The 16,810-nt window shown below is 41.0% G+C and overlaps 1 protein-coding gene across 2 annotated transcripts in view; it reads left to right on the forward strand.

Moving 5' to 3' along the window:
• The window catches only part of UVRAG (UV radiation resistance associated), a 311,864-nt gene that overhangs the window by 229,110 nt on the left and 65,944 nt on the right, over positions 1-16,810 (forward strand). For both annotated transcript variants that reach the window (XM_056116060.1, XM_056116061.1), the window contains one exon: positions 3,228-3,306. In XM_056116060.1, coding sequence (XP_055972035.1) covers positions 3,228-3,306 — 79 coding nt within the window. The remainder of the gene's footprint in view (positions 1-3,227; positions 3,307-16,810) is intronic.

A 16,810-nucleotide genomic window follows, 5' to 3' on the forward strand; every position in this document is an offset into this window, starting at 1 on the left:
TGTTATTAGGAATAGTTTGAGAACCCCTGCTGTAGGAGTCCTGTCTAATCTACATTCCTATCCAGTTTCAGCTGCTTCTTTTGTCACCTGTCCCTTTGATCAGCCCTATGGGGCTTCCTCCTATTGGAATTCTGCTTTCCTTAGCATCAGACCCTCCTTAAGATCACAGGTAAAGTCACTTCCTTTCCAATGTTATCTTTGACTCTCTCAATCTTTACCTGTTGTACTGTCCTCCCCTTGCTCATGGATTTGCTCAAGCAGGCACCAGTAATATCTCCATTGTGAGACTTGTTACTGTTTTTGGCATATCGAATATGCCATGGGGAGCTTGCCATACTCTGCAGTGTGGACAAGATACTCTCCGTGGCTTGCTGCGCTCTCTGAGAAGGACGGAGGAATCGAACCCGGGTTGGCCGCGTGCAAGGCAAACACCCTACCTGCTGTGCTACTGCCCTTTCAATTCTTTCCCAAGTAACTTATAACTTACAGATTTGTTAATGTGACTACATGAGCCATGACTGTTCTCCTTCCCTTTCTTTTTGCCATCATCTATATTCACCCTGGGTTTTTCCATTTCTCTCAAAACTGCCTCCTTCTAATCATCTTGGTTGTCCTTATAAAGAATCCAGAACCAATAGAAAACAATACTGCGTTTATGATTAAAGACCTATTAGTGTCCTATCTCCTCTACTGACCTAGATAAGTCAGTACTTTTTTGTTTTGTTTTGTTTTGTTTTGGGGTCACACCCATCTATGTTTAGGGTTTACTACTGGCTCTGCACTCCGGAATCACTCCTGCCAGTACTCAGGAACCATATGGGATGACGGGATTGAACCTGGGTCAGCCTCGTGCATGGCAAATGCCCTACCCTCTGTGCTATTTCTCCAGCCCCAGTCGGTATCTTTTAAATAAAAAAAACACTGAAATAATATGTTTCTTTGTTCATCTTTCATAATCGAATGAGGTTATTATAAAACCTTTAAGAAACATAACACATAAGAAAGGTTCTAGTTACTTCTCTATGAACTTTAAAAACAAGGACAAGGAGGATTAGTCGTTAGTTGGAAGCCTGCCTCAAAGGAACAAACATGATAATCTCATAATATCTGTTACAGACCATGGTGCCCAGAAAAGAGGGGTCGAGATGGGGGGAGAGAGAGACAGAGACAGAGAGACAGGGACAGAGACAGAGATAGTCTGCCATAGAGGTTGGTTGGGGCATGGGAGGGTGGCGGGAATGAAACTGGGGTCATTGGCAGTGCAAAATGGACATTGGTGGAGGGATGGGTGTTGGATCATTGTATTACTGAAACTTGATCATAAACAGCTTTGTAACTATGTATCTCGTGGTGACTCAAAAGAATAAAAAATTATAAATAAATAAATAAAAACCACATTAATTCTGAGAATAGATCTCTTGGTGTATTCAGGCCCGTATAAGGTACTGGCACTGACACAGACACATCCCTGATTCCCTGTTTCTGTTAATAACCTCTGGGGTCACATTAGGGTTTTTGAGAGTCGCATCATAACCTTTATGTTGTAGAGTGGCTCAAACCACCTTCATACCTATTTATTGCTGTGCCTTGTAGAGCCGGTCATATTTTCAATTTGGTGACAGAATTTAAACTGATCTGAAGAAGAATTGACTATTTGCTACTGTAATTGCCCTTCTTGTAAGAGGGTAAAAGCAGGAAATAAATAGTTTGTCCGTTAGTGAATCCTGTTTGTGTTGCTAAGCATATTTTTCTTACACTTGAGTAACCACATTCTTACCTAAGCATAGTTTACTAATGTGATTTTTTGTTTATATTGAAATAAGATACCTGTATCTTCTGATGATAAATAGGCTTTACCCTCTGAAATGGGTTTTGTTGTTCTAGGTTGCTAAAAGATCTGCAAATCCATGTATTCTTACAAAATAAGATGAATGTGAAATGACCAGGTATTCTGCTTAATTTGAAGTGATACTTTAAGAAGTTGAAAACAAATTAATGTGAAATCTGCTCTTTTTGAATCTTTGACTTTAAGCTTTAGATTATTTCTCTTAAGATTGCATTTTATACCTTAAGGCTATTTTTAAGTACATATTTTAAAAAGTTACAGTGAAGGCATAATGAAGTTGATGCTTTAAAATCCATTTTTCAGCAATTTAGAGCTTTCGGGGTTTTGTTTTGTTTTGTTTTTGCTTTTTGGGTCACATCCGGCAATGCACAGGGGTTCCTCCTGGCTCTGCGCTCAGGAATTACCCCTGGCAGTGCTCAGGGGGCCATATGGGATGCTGGGAATCGAACCCGGGTCAGCCGCGTACAAGGCAAACGCCCTACCCGCTGTGCTATTGCTCCAGCCCCTAGAGTTTTCGTTTTTTAATGTTTATTATTTTACTTTTGTCTTCCCAGATTTGAAACCATTTCTATGGGTGTGGAGATCTGTACAGAGAGTCTATATGTGATGGTTTATAAAATGACATTTGGAACTTTGGGATCCGGTAGATTTTTCTACTGTACCCCATATGTGTGCTCTATCAATGAGCCACACCCCTGCCCTGTTTTATTCCTGAGAACAATCATATATTGCAAAACTAAGGCAGGTGAAGTTTTCTTCCGGAACTTACTTAAATTGTGATTGATTCATTTATAAACCTCTTTCAGAGGATTGAAAAGTATGCTTGGTTGTGAGAATCGGGGAAAATAACTAAGATGTAAGTATATTCTAAACTTTCCTTCATTTGCAGGAGTAAGGAAAGGGAAATGGGTGGACAAACCACTCCCTAAACAGCCTGTCGTCTTTATAAAGATCCACAGGCTTCGGGCCTCATTGAGTCAGGGTGAAATGGAAAGTCTCACGAGAGTTCCGTGGCACAGACTGCATTGCCTTGGAGGAGTGATATCTGACAAACAGCCACCTCTGTGAATATAAATGCATTTTTATAAAATTTTACTTATTGGTACTATGGTTTCAAGTCCTTGGAATTGATGGGTCACTTCATCTGTTCATTTTTTGTGGCATCCCTATTCTTGTTTTCCTTTGAAACAATGCATCCATTGTGCTGATTTCGCCAATATTATGAAGATGTGAGATTATAGGTTGCTATGACGACTGCTAAGTGATTCAATACGTGTTCTTCAGATATTTATGCTATATCCAAGAAACTCCACCTCAGTCAACAAAATGGAAATCGTTTCATTTAGGTTTTGGAAACCTAATTCAACTTTATCTTTTGTAGGTTTCCATTATACCCAAAAGGCGGTGAGAAGTTGCAGTTTGATTATGGAGTCTATCTTCTGAACAAAAATATAGCGCAGGTAAGAAACTCCTCTTCAGCCCTCGCCCTCCCTGGTACAGCCTGCTTCCTCGTTTATGCATATGAAATACCATTGACTCTTTGATTTGCCAGTTTCAGTGGTAATGAATGTTTCACAAAGTTTCATTGTTGTTGTATCACAATATTATTTGGGGCCATTTTACTGCAGAGAAGCAGAGGGCCTAAATTGGAGTCCTACTGACCTCAGAAGTCGGTCGTTGAGTTGTTTGCTTATACTCATTTGCCCTGTAGCTGCTCCTGTAGCTTCATATTAATAATCTTTTCAGACAACGTTCTTCTCTTAGGTCACTTTTAGCTGCTCATTTTGCATCAGGGGTTATTTATGGAGTAGTCAGTTAGTGCCTTTGCAGATCTTTAATACGCTTCTTAACCAAGACCCGAAAAGAAGAGACGGAGTCCTACTGACCTCAGAAGTCGGTCGTTGAGTTGTGGTCTTGGTCTTGGTCTTGGTCTTTTTGTGGGTTTTTACTTCACCCAGATAGAAAGCATTAAATGCCTGTGTTTACATAAAGAAATTTGCCGCATCCATTTAGCATCCTGTGTGTTTTCTAGTTGTAAAGCATTGGCTTCAAGATTTTGTTTTCATGTGGGCATTTATCCAGCTGGAGTATCTCACGGATGAGAATCAGTTAGACTCTTATTAAAGACATTACTAATTATATCATCATAGACTACTCTCTTTTATAGAAAAATGAGTTTTCTGATGCTTTTATTTTTCTGAACCCATAACGTTCTATCTGTATGAATCTAAAGCCTGGCCAAATAGTTCCCTTATTCGTTCCTAACTGATCTAGAGTTATTCTCTTATATGGATCTCAATTCCCCTGACCCTGAAAGAGCCTCCAATATGGCGGTGTTGGGAAAGACGAATAAGGAGAGACTGCTAAAATTTCAGGGTTGGGACGAATGGAAACATTACTGTCACCTGCTCGAGTAAGTCGATGAACAACAGGATGACGGTGATACAGTGATGGTATCATCTTTGCAGCTCACCCCTCATCCAACTTACTGTTTTCTTAATTTGGTTTGTTTGTTTTGGGTTTACACCCAACCATACTTGGGACTTACTCCTGCCTCTGTGCTTGGGGATCGAACCTGGGTTGGCCACATACAAGGCAAGGCCCCACACTCTGTACTATTGTTCGTACCCCAACTTGTTTGTCTTTTTTTTTATAAGATATTTTTTCTTTCCTGATAGTGTATCAGGTTTTCAGTTCGTAGCCCTTCATCATATTCATTTACTTCCTAGCGTCATTCTCTGCCCTCCGGGTTATGCTGCTTCTACAGTAACTTACCCTCCAGTTCCTGTTCCTTGACTCCAAGAAACCAGCCTTGCTCACCACCTCTGCCCTCGACTCACCTTTCTGTGTGCCCTTTTTCCCACGACTGATGAAATCTGGTACTCCACTTTTGGCAGAGAATAAGACCAAACGATCTTAATACAATAAATAGGATTTGAACTTCCATTTATTGGAAGGACAGCCTTAGAAGTGGTCAAGAAGTGGGCAGAACTCAATGCCTCTTTGGCTGATCACAGCGCCCAGGAGGAGAGAGAGAACAGGGGGGAATGCCCTGCCACAGTGGCAGGGGGGGATGGGGGGATGGGAGGATGGGGGGGAGGGATATTATCCTGGTGGTGGAAAATGGGCACTGGTGGAGGGATGGGTATTTGATCGTGGTATGACCGAGATCCAAGCACAAAATTTGTAAATCTATAACTGTACCTCATGTTGTTTCACTAATAAAAAATAAAAAAAAAAAAAAAAAAAGAAGTGGGCAGAGTTTAGTGGAGAGGTGAGTTGTCACTATATCCCAGAGCACTTTGAGTCACATTGGCCTTGGTGGAAAAGAGCACCTGATCCTGGAGTCCAGAGTCTAGTCAGTAAGCGTGGCCTCATTCAGTAGAGTAAGTTCTGACTTGACTTCAAAGGATTTTCTCTTCTTGTTTGTTTTATATGTCTTTTCCTTTTTCTTTTTTTATCTATTTGTATATTTATTTTTGCCACACCCAGCAGTGCTCAGGGCTTACTCCTGACTTCTGTGCTCAGGGATCACTCCTGGCATGCTCAGAGGACCATGCTGGGAATCAAGCCCAGGTCAGCCATGTGTAAGGCAAACTCCCTACGCACTGTACTGTGGCTCTGGCCCCTGTTGTCTGTTTCTTGCCTCAAGACATGCACCCTAAAGCCAATATGTGTCAAATCAACTCTAATTAAGGTGGGGACCTAGATTTCTTCATAAGACAGCATCTTTAAACACACACAGACATGCTCACGCACATATTCTCAGACACACAGACATCATTCCTTTTTCTTCAAATTCAATATGAGCGCCCGAAGAAGAGCATGAATAACTGCGCTTTGCTCTGAGATCAGGACAAAGAGGAAGGATAGCTGTGAAGTAAAAGTTTTAAGAACAGTCAGCATTAGACTTTCCTCTCTCGCATCTGTTGGATACTTCTTTCTCAAATAGCCTCTAACTTTATTAATAAATAAGCAAAGCTACCCGTATGCCAAGCACAGTTATGTTTAAATGGATTATTTCTAATAGTTTTATTTTTCTTTCACAAGTTTGCAAGTTTACTCTTATTTGGAGAGAGAAAGTAGAGAGAATAAGACCAAGAGGCAAACCCCACGACATACATAAAATATAGGTATCTTGTCCGTGTATGTGTGTGTGTGTGTGTGTGTGTTAGTAGTTTTGTGGTCATTTTAAAAGGAGAGGACAATAAATTTCTAAAACATACTCTTCGTCTTCGAGTTCATTCAGGAAGTCCCTTCTCAGCCTTTCAGCAACAGAAAAATTGTGACCTTTAACTTTTTCTTTTTTCACTTCAACTTGATTACATCTCTTAGTATTTTGTGGGGAATGTTTTATTTCTCTTTGGTTTCACTGCCTTTGTTTTATTATATTTTGACTTATAGCAAATCTTAAGGATCACTATTATGGTTTAACTTTTTTTTTACATCAATAACATATTGCTAAGTTTTGAGGGGTTATTTTGTATCAGTACACATTGTATCAATGGGGGTTTATGTGCGCAGCCACTCTCATTTATACTCTAGAGATGTGAACAAATCATGCCATTAAAATGGTCCCACCTCAGTAATTTATAAGCCACCTTAGTGGAGGTGGATGAAAGCATTGGCATGTGTTAAAGTGCCAGAGAAAAGGAGTGAAGTCATTTAATACTGAATCCATAACTTGGTCGAGAAATTGAATAGTCAATAGAACCTTTCATCACAACCAGAAGTCGTAGTAAAATCACTTTTTTGTTGGAGGAAATGACAGAATTTTGTAATATTTGTTGCTTCAGTATTTGGGATCTGTCCAGCCCCAGTTTTGAAAGCACAAACTTAGAAAGACAGGCCTTCAAGTAGAAAGTCTCAAAGGCTGTTTGAAGAACTGAGAGGATTGGTGAGACCTGCTTACCCTCTTCCTGTCTGTGTTGTCTAAAGGGAATGTATGTGTGTGTGTGTGTGTGTGTGTGTGTGTGTGTGTGTGTGTGTGTGTAATACATTGGATACTGACTGAACATGAATAAAGCAAAGTGTCTTATTTTTAGCACTTTTCCTAGTAGTTTTCAAGTACCTGCCACTGAGGATGAAAACAGCCTTCTTTGTTGGTTGGCATATAACTAGTAGAGATCTCAGTTACCACGTGAAAGACCAGATGAGGGTGAAAGTGTGGGCAGCAAAGTAGTGAACAGACTTTAAATTTGGATGCTAAGCATCAGTGATCACCAGGAAAATACAAGTCAAATAAAGGTAAAGGTAAAGGTAAAGGTCCTCCCGTTGATCGTCGATTTGCTCGAGCGGGCCCAGTAACGTCTCCATTGGAGACTTTGTTGTTACTGTGTCTAGCATATCGAATACTCTCGGTAGCTCAAATCTACAGTGAGATAACACCTCACACCTGTCAGAATAGCTAACATACAAAGACAGGAAATACCAAAAATGTTAAAGAAAAGGGAACCCTGTTAGGGCCCGGAGTGATGGTACAGCAGGTAGGGCATTTGCTGTACCGTCACTCTGGTCCCAGTTTACGTTGTTTTTTGTTTGTGTTGGGGCCACACCTGGGTTACTCCTAGCTCTACACTTAGGAATCATTTGTGGTGGTGCCTGGCAGACCATATGAGATGCCGGGGGTCAGAACCAGGTCTGCTGCATGCAAGGCAAACACCCTTCCTGCTGCACTCTCTCCCCACTACCCCCACCTTCAGTATTTTAAACTGGCAAGTAATTTTATTTAGTTAAAGACAAACCACTTATTTAGTGATAGCCTGAGCTTTTTTCCAGAGTAGCCCAATGAGTAACATTTTTGGGTTGGGGGGGGGGGCGTTGGTCATACCCCGCTGTGCTCAGGGATCACTCCTGGTGGACTGTAGGGACCATGTGTGGTTCCAGGAATCAAACCAGGGTTACCATATACAAGGCAAGTACCTCACCCACTGTACTATCTCAAGAGCCCCAACAAATGACTTTTTGCTTGGAGAAAAGTATTTAAAGAATGTACCTCAACTAGAATATTTATATGTGTGTGTGTGTACATATATACACACACACACATGAATTTAGTTGATATTGAAGTGACCAGCTTAGGTTTAAGCTATTAAAGGAAATCATAATAAAATTGTTAATATGTAAATTTTTATACCAGTTAAAGGAACGTCTATCTAGATTTCTAAATGTGCTAACTTGGGTAACCAGGGAAGACAAAAATGGGTATCTTAATTAATGTAGTATGATTCAACGAATGGCCAAAATCCTTTAAGATCTAATCCTTATCTAAGGATAAGATCTAATGGCCAAAATTGTAATAAGACAACTAAAATAAATGCCATATGATTGAGTGTTGAAGAGTAAATACTATCCAGGGTCTGTTGATTTATATGATTTGGGGTGATTTAATCTTTCTCTGTGTCATTGTTTCAACTGTAAAAATGAGGATGAGGTAATAATACCTACTATTACAGGCATTATTATTATTATTAGTCCCATCTTTCAGAGAATATACTAAGACTAGGTAATATTTGTAAAACACAGTAGTGCCTAGAACAGAGTAAGTACTAAATAAGAGTTTTCCAAATAAGTAAAATGCACAAAGACACTTTGGGGGGCAGGATATAGCTGAGTGCTCAGGGGTACATGCCTTCTGCAGAACCACAGGATCCTCTATGTACTTCTGGATATGACCCTGGCAGCACCCATGAACCCCTGGAGTTGTCTCAGTGACCTTCAGCAACTTTGGCTCAAGCAGCATGTCTCTGGGCCCAAGAGTTGACCAAGTATCACTAGGAGTAATCTCCAGATACCTAGAGCATTATTGCTTGGAAAAAGAAGAGTTCTATTCCCCAAATACTAAATGAAGTATAAATAAGTGGAAATAGACTGTAAGCTAAATGTAAGTTAAGAATAAGTAAAGAGGACCTAAAGTGATAGTCCATTGAGTAGAGCGTTTGCCTTGCATGCAGCCAACCCAGGTTTGATCCCCAGCATCCCGTATGGTCCTTCAAGCACCACCAGGAGTAATTCCTGAGTGCAAAACCAGGAGTAACCCCTATGCATTGCTGGGTGTGTCCCAAAAAGAAAAAAAACAAACAAAAAGAATAAATAAAGAATAGAAAGAAAATAGAAAGAAAGGGGGGAGAGAGAGAGAGGGAGAGAGAGAGAGATGGCTGCCATAGAGGCAGGGTGGGGTGGGGTGGGGTGGGGTTATGGAAGGGAGGAAAACTAGGGACACAGGGACACTGGTGCTGGGAAACGTACACTGGTAAAGGGATAGGCGTCAGAACATTGTGTGACGGAAACCTAATCATGACCAGCTTTGTAAGGGTCTGTCTCACAGTGACTCAATAAAAAAAATCTTTGGGTGGGGGGTGGGGAATAGCCCATGGAAGTTGCACAATGGCTGAAGACAGCACTGTCTTGCTCAGTTCTTCATTCTTTTCCTACATGTGGCACTTCATATTACAGTACAACTGGTCTTTCCTTTCATCTACATCCTGTCTCTGGGGCAATCTTTTCTGTTTGCCCCCTCCGGTTTCTGTGGCTCCACGTCGAGCTGACTGTTTGCTGACTGCTTGCTCTCCGTTAAGTGCAGGACTAAGGACTTGGTTGGGAACCTCAGGCTTAGCTTCTCGCCAGGGCAGCATTAACATGTGCTGACGAAACCGCTGCGTGATCACTCCTGTGGGAAGTGCTCCTTGGAGACATTCAGACCAGGCCTTTCAAGACTGAGCTGTGGTTTGCTCTGAACGAAGCAGAGCCGTGGGAAGCCAAGGAATAGATAAATGTGTCCCCTACAGCCGTGCTCATGGGGACCAAGCTAGGAGGAGGCCTGTCCTCTGGGATCATTCAGTGTCACTCTGCTGGCCTTTTGATGACATCACTTACTTTATTCCCAAGAAATAAAGCCCATTTTTGTTATTTCTTCTCATCTGTAGGCCACATCGTTACACCTTCCTGGTGACATTGCATTTTTTTTTTAATCCTGGGGACCACCGCATTTCTAGGGCAGCCCCAGCCCCAGTCATTATTATTTTGTTTCACAGTTTGTACATGAATACGTATTTTTTAACTTACAGTGAATGATGTGAGTCAATTTCAGAACTTTGTAAAAATACAGTGCTTTGTTTTCAAGATACTAAAATAATAAATCCATATCTTCTACTCTGTTCATCTCAAAAACAGAAACTGACTCAGACTGGGTCTTACCTGGATTAGGCATGGTATATGGGGCTTTAAATGTTCATCTTTCATCTTTTAGTATAATATTTATAGGGTAATTATAATGTTTATGGTCTAGCATTTGTACTGGTCACAGGGCATTTTTCCTTATAATCTCCCATAACCCCATGAGGTACAGACTTACAATTGTTCTTTTTTCTTATAGGGAAACTAAGCTTGGATGCCTCAAGATAAAGTGAAAAATTGACCTCAGTCTTCAATGTGAATTTCTAGCTCTTAGGAGAGGATAGCATAGATAATTTGAAACTGTAGTTTGGGGGAATTTTTTTTTAATTTTTTATTTATTTATTTATTTATTTATTTACAGTTGTAGATTTACAATTTTTTTTGTGCTTGGGTTTCAATTATACAATGATCAGATACCCATCCCTCCACCAGTGCCCGTTTTTCACCACCATGGATAATATCCCTCCCACCCCCATCCCCCCATCCCCCCCTGCCTCTGTGGCAGGGCAGTCCAGTTTGGGGGAATTTTAATCACATCATATAGTTTTGTAATATGTCTTTTGAAAGAGAGAAAGTGTTGTCTCTAAAAGGCCCACAGCTGTTTGTAGATTGACTCAAGCTGTAGTCCTAAATTTAGAAGAGTTGCTTTGTAGGTACACATATTATCAGTTTAAAGTTGTCTACATATATATTTTAAATTTAGATTAATATTTAAAGGATTTGGATAGATATGTTATAAGAAATAAAACTTTATCATCCGTGGACTCAACAAAGATAGATGAAATGATTAATGGAGAAAAACATCAATACCAACAATTAGTTTTGATGATGTTCTCTTCCGTCCCTTTTAACTTGTTAAGTTGGGAAGTGATTTCTATTTGGCCATCAGGCTTATCTAACATATAAGGGTTTGAACTTGCTGTGCCATGAATTCATACCCCTCAGCGTTTTTGTGTGCTTGCTTAACGTTAACACTTATTTCCATCTGTTTGTTACTTTTTTTTAAAGTGAAACAAAGTAGTATTTATTGAACAAAACTTACTTAGAAAGATATGAGGGGAGAGAAAGACAGGAAGTATATGTTCAAAAGAGAACACAGGCTTCTCCAGAGTGGAAAAAGCAAGCAGTGACACAGAGACAGGCTGGCGAGGTTCACGTTCAGGGAGAACACTGACTTGAAGAGCAAGCCCCAAGTGACTTTCGGGAGGAGGTTTTATATAGCTCTTCCAACTGAGTTTTTCCTGGAGTCCTCGGCATCCAAAAAGCTAACAAGGGCCTGTCACTGGGAAACCCCTTTGACAGTTGACAGTCTCTTCATAATCTCATCACTTCTTCTGTAGCTTCTCCTTTTCTGAGGGGTTCACCCTTCTCCGGATGGACCTTGAATTTCCTCAGCTGGATGGTACCTCAGTTTCTCTTCTCCAAAGAACTCAGGATTTGTCGTTCAAAGGAATGTGATGATCAGGGCTTTACAATCTAAGTTTTGTTATTTCCCAAACGTGCATTACCAGGGCCCCCCTACCTATCTGCCTGCAACATTTTCCCCTGTAGAGATTTTACCCCTTAAATATGTATGTGTGTGTGTGTGTGTGTGTGTACCTATCTGCCTGCAACATTTTCCCCTGTAGAGATTTTACCCCTTAAATATGTATGTATGTGTGTGTGTGTGTGTGTGTGTGTGTGTGTGTGTGTGTGTGTGTGTTTTGGTTTTGGTCACACCCAGTGATGTTCAGGGATTACTCCTGGCTCTGCACTCAGGTATTAGTCCGGTTGTCCTTAGGGGACCATGTGGGATGCTGGGGATTGAACCTGGATCCACTGCATGCAAGGCAAACGCCCTGCCCACTGTACTGTCGCTCTGGCCCCACCCATTAAATCTTTAAGGGGTATGAGGGCAAAGGTCTGTCTTCTGTAACTTCATGCTGACCAACGCGCACACAGATCCTCAATCTGGAAGGAAGTAAAATCTCAGGCTAGCTTGATTTTAATGTGGCTTTAAATCACCTTAAAGGTTTTGAAACTATCACAACAGATCAAAGGGTTGTAACTACTCATATTTAACTTATGAATAGAAAACTGTATCTTAGTGATAGAAAATAAGTAAAGATTTATGGCATACCATACATCCAACTTCTTTTTAGATTTTTATGTTTATCAAAACATTGTAACTTACAAAGTTATTCATAATGCAGTTGTTTCAGGCATACAATGTTGCAACTCCAGTCCCACCACCATCTTCTCTCTAACAGTGTCCCCAGTTTCCTTCTCTCCCTCCACCGTCACCCCAAGCCTGCCTCCTTAGCAAGCACAAGACAAATTTATTTCATATTACTTGCTTCAAGAAAATTTAGAGCAATGGCAAATGCAGTTGTCAGGAAATTAATCAAAAGTTGTTTTGTGATGCTTGATTGCTATATGTAAATGAATTAAAATCATTTAATGTAGTATAATGCCATAGATAAGTTTTCAACTCTTTTTTTAAGATTTTATTGAATCACTGTGAGATAGTTATAAGCTTTCATGTTAAGTTTTCAACTCTTATAGCTAAAACGTATCGTATTAACTTTTATTTTGTTCTTGTGACTCATGGTAGTAATCCTGTCTTCCCTGTCATTAATAAATTTTTTTAATTCTTTGCTAATATATTTTAGAGTCACATAAAATAGGTAAAGCCAGTTTCATATAAAATTTAATAAGAGTAAGGAGAAATAAGAAAAGATAAAGGGGAAAAATCTGATTATTCATATAAAAGTAGAAAATGTTGGCCAGAGTGATAGTACAGTAGGCAGAGCATTTGCCTTGACCTGACAAACCTGGCCAAAAAAAGGGGGGGCTTTGATTCCCAGCACCCAATATGGTCTCATGAGCACAGCCACAAGTGATCCCTGAGTTCAGAGCCAGGAGTAAGCCCTGAGCACTCCACATATATCCTGATCCACCCCCATCACCCCCCAAAAAATAGTAGAAAGTGTTTTATCCTAAGAAAGGGAACATTGAAAAAACTAATAAGACATAGCATATCCAGTATAAATGAGACATTAATTCATTATTGAAAATGCTGAAGTTCCTTAGCAAGCTGGGAGCTTGCTTAATCAAGTAAAGGGAAGCATAAGCACCTTGAGTGCCATACTCAGTGCCCAAATGCTAAGAAGCTTGTCTTGTCTTTTAAAGAAGCTCCTTTTATGCTTCTTGTAAGACTAGTTTCAAGGCTATGAATTCCCTACACTGTTGACCGTCCCTGAAGCTCTGTATCATTTCCCAAAATCTGAATGATAATCTAACTGGAGGGAATATTCTTGGTCATTTGTTCATTTCCTTGAGTTTCTACACTGTATCCCACCATTCTCTGCCATGGAATTTCATTTGATAGCTCTACTGTAAATCTTATGAGATCTGCTTTATATATAAGTTGCTTTACTGATCTTGCCGCTCTCAAAATTCTATGTAATTTTTCATTTTGAATACAGTGTATCTTGGCGTTTCCCTCCTTGGGTCTGTTTTCGCTGGGTTCCTTCAGGCCCCTTGGACCTTGGTACCTATAATCCTCAAGTCTAGGAAATTCCTAAATATTTTTATCTCATCCAATTTGCCTTCCTATTGTTTTTTATTTAATTTTATTTTTATAAAGTTTACAATAATTTATTACAATGAATATTTGAACACCAATCCCACCACCATATTTCGATTATTTCCACCCCGAACCCTAAACCTTGCTCCCAAAGCAGAACCGAAATAATTTATTTTGTAATGCTTGTTATGAATAATCTACTGAAAACAATCCAAATATGTTTCCTTAGAGAAAAGTGTGTGAAGATTGTTGTATTTCACCCTGGAGTCTTTAAGCCCTTGTATTTATTACTAACGTATTGTTAAAGGTTGAGCTGTGTGTGTGTGTGTGTGTGTGTGTGTGTGTGTGTGTGTGTGTATACATGTATTTTCCCCTTAGATTGGTTGCCTTCTACTTTAAACCCATCAAATGTGGTGTGCAACTCTTGGTACATCAGTTATGTAAAGTGCTAGGAATTCTAAAATTTAAAAATACGGTTATACAGGGGCTGGAGTGATAACCCGGCGGGTGGGGCATTTGCCTTGCACATGACCAACCCGGGTTTGATTCCCAGCATCCCATATGGTCCCCTGCGCATCGCCAGGAGTAAGTCCTGAGTGCCGCGTGCAAGGCAAATGCCCTACCCTCTGTGCTATAGCTCCAGCCCTGCCTTCCTATTCTTTAGGGACTCCAGTGATTCTATATTATCCTTCTTGAGTCCATCCCATAGTTCTCTGATGTGCTGTTTATTTCTTTTCAGACAGTTTTCCACCTTTTGTTGTTTTCTAGCAGTTTCCATCATCTCATCTTAGCGCTCCTTGATCTTTTGCTCAGCTGCTGTTAATCTGCTGGTCAGAGCGAATATTGAGTATCTTAATTTTTATTTTTTGTAATTTAATTTTCCCCTTATACTTTATATAAACACTGTGGTTTGCAAACTTGTTCATGCTGATTTGTTACAGGCATTCAGTATACCAACATCAGTCCTACCACAATTTGTGCCCTCCCACCACCTTTATTTCCAGTTTGCCCACCCCTTAGGCTTGCCCCCCTAGAAGGCCCTCAGTAAGTTATTTTTATAATACTTGTTATAATTTGCTAAAAGAATGGTCAAAAAAATTTTCCTCAGAAGAAAGTTAGTGAAGATTATTGTATCTCACCACGGAGCTATTAAGCCCTTATAAGAGTCTTCTCTGGTAAAGGCCCTCCCGTTGATCGTCGATTTGCTCAAGCGGGCCCAGTAACGTCTCCATTGGAGACTTTGTTGTTACTGTGTCTGGCATATCGAATACTCTCGGTAGCTTGCTGGGCTCTCCGAGAGGGGCTGAGGAATCGAACTCGGGTAGGCCATGTTGGCCGCGTGTAAGGTGAACGCCCTACCCGCTGTGCTATCGCTCCCAACAACAAAGTCTCCAATGGAGACGTTACTGGGCCCGCTCGAGCAAATCGACGATCAACGGGAGGGCCTTTAAGAGTCTTCTACATTACATCCCCACCAATCTGGTGTGCTACTCCTGGTTTATCAGTGCTGTAAAGTTTCAGGTATCACAAATTTGGTTGCATGCTACAGGAAGTCCAAAATGTTTTAATGCAGCGATACAGCTTGAGTTAAATTTTTAACTGGGTGGTATCTTTAGGGCGTGTGCATGAATGCCAGTCTTCTAGAAGTACAGGGAGATGGGGAAGGTAGCCCATCCCAGACTCCAGGAAAGCCCAGAGGTTTCAGTCACAAAAGCCGCATACCTCAGTTTTTCAGTAGATCCGAGTAGTGGAGTTTAACCGAGAATATTGTGGTGATTATAGAGTATGGAGGTTTTCAGCTCCCAGGGCTCTGCCTGGCAGGTGCTGGGCTCACCCACCCAATTCTGGGGTGCCCCAGATGACTCAGCCTTGCATGGGGTCCATAAGAGTCTCTGCAATTTGTTTATCTCTTTTGAGATTTATGAGTCTCTGGATCATGGCCGGTGAATGAGCTTGCGTGGCGCCAGAGGTGGTCCGTGGGCATATTGAGTATTTTAAATCACTGTGCTCTTCATTTCTGCTTGTCGTTTTCTCTTTTCAGCACTCTCTTTCCTCTGAGCTGTGACTTTGCTAAGTACCTATGCTATTGTTTCTTTGATCTCATTAAACATCTTCACAATGGTGTTACTAATGTTCCTGAGGATTTATTCAGATATTTAGAGCTGCTCTGTGGTCTTATTTCTGCTCATTAAGCTTGGTAGACTTCTTCTTGTCTTCCCCATAGGGTTGCTGTGCTCTTCCTGTGCTGTGAGTAGTGTGAAATTGGGAGGAACAGTAGCCACTAACATGGCTGTGTGCTTCAGGAATTGCAAAGCTGGGCCCCTTACTATGATGGAGTTTGGATGTGTGTGCTGCTGGACCTAGCTGGAAGGGTAGGGAAGCCACCCAGCCCCATTTAAAAAAAAATGGGGGGCTGGAGCAATAGCACAGCAGGTAGGGCGTTTGCCTTGCATGCGGCCAAGCCGGGTTTGATTCCCAGCATCCAATATGGTCCCCTGAGTACTGCCAGGGGTGATTCCTGAGTGCAGAGCCAGGAGTAACCCCTGTACAACGCCAGGTGTGGCCCAAAAAGCAAAAAAAAAAAAAATTAATTGGATCACAATATGAGATATACAGTTATAAGGCAGTTCATGACAAACCCTGTTCTAAAACGGTCACAGAGCAGTCAGCAAGGCCATCAGTTTACTTGAAATGGTCTGGCAGCATTCACAGTTCAGGAGCTATGAGCTGGCGCTGACTATGGTGGAATTTGGGTGTCTGTAACTTCTGACTTCTGTTCAATAATAATATCACTGTCCACTTATTTAGTACTTTAAGGGTTTTCAAATTACTTTCAAAGAGGTCACACACTGTTCCTCACACTTTCTTCTCTGAAATAGAATTTCCAGGGTCCTGGGGCCAGTGAGATAGTCCAGCAGGTTAGGTGTTTGCCTGGCATGCGGCCAACCCAGATTAAATCTCACAGCCCATATGGTCCCCTGAGCATTGCCAGGTGCAGCCCCCAAACAAAAAACTAGCAAACAAAAATAGAAAGAATTTTAGAGCTAAAGAGATGAATAATACAGAGGATGAGGGATATCTTTACACGGGCTAAGCCTGGTTCAGTTCTCGGCATCACATGGTTCCCTTCCCTGGTCAGATATACTCCAGGAGGCCTCGAGCACCTCTGGATGTAGCCTGGGAGGCCCCTGATCACTACCAAGGTGGCCTGGTTTAATCCT

This window comes from Sorex fumeus, unplaced genomic scaffold (genome assembly GCF_029834395.1).
Source record: "Sorex fumeus unplaced genomic scaffold, SorFum_2.1 ptg000030l, whole genome shotgun sequence".
NCBI lineage: Eukaryota > Metazoa > Chordata > Mammalia > Eulipotyphla > Soricidae > Sorex > Sorex fumeus.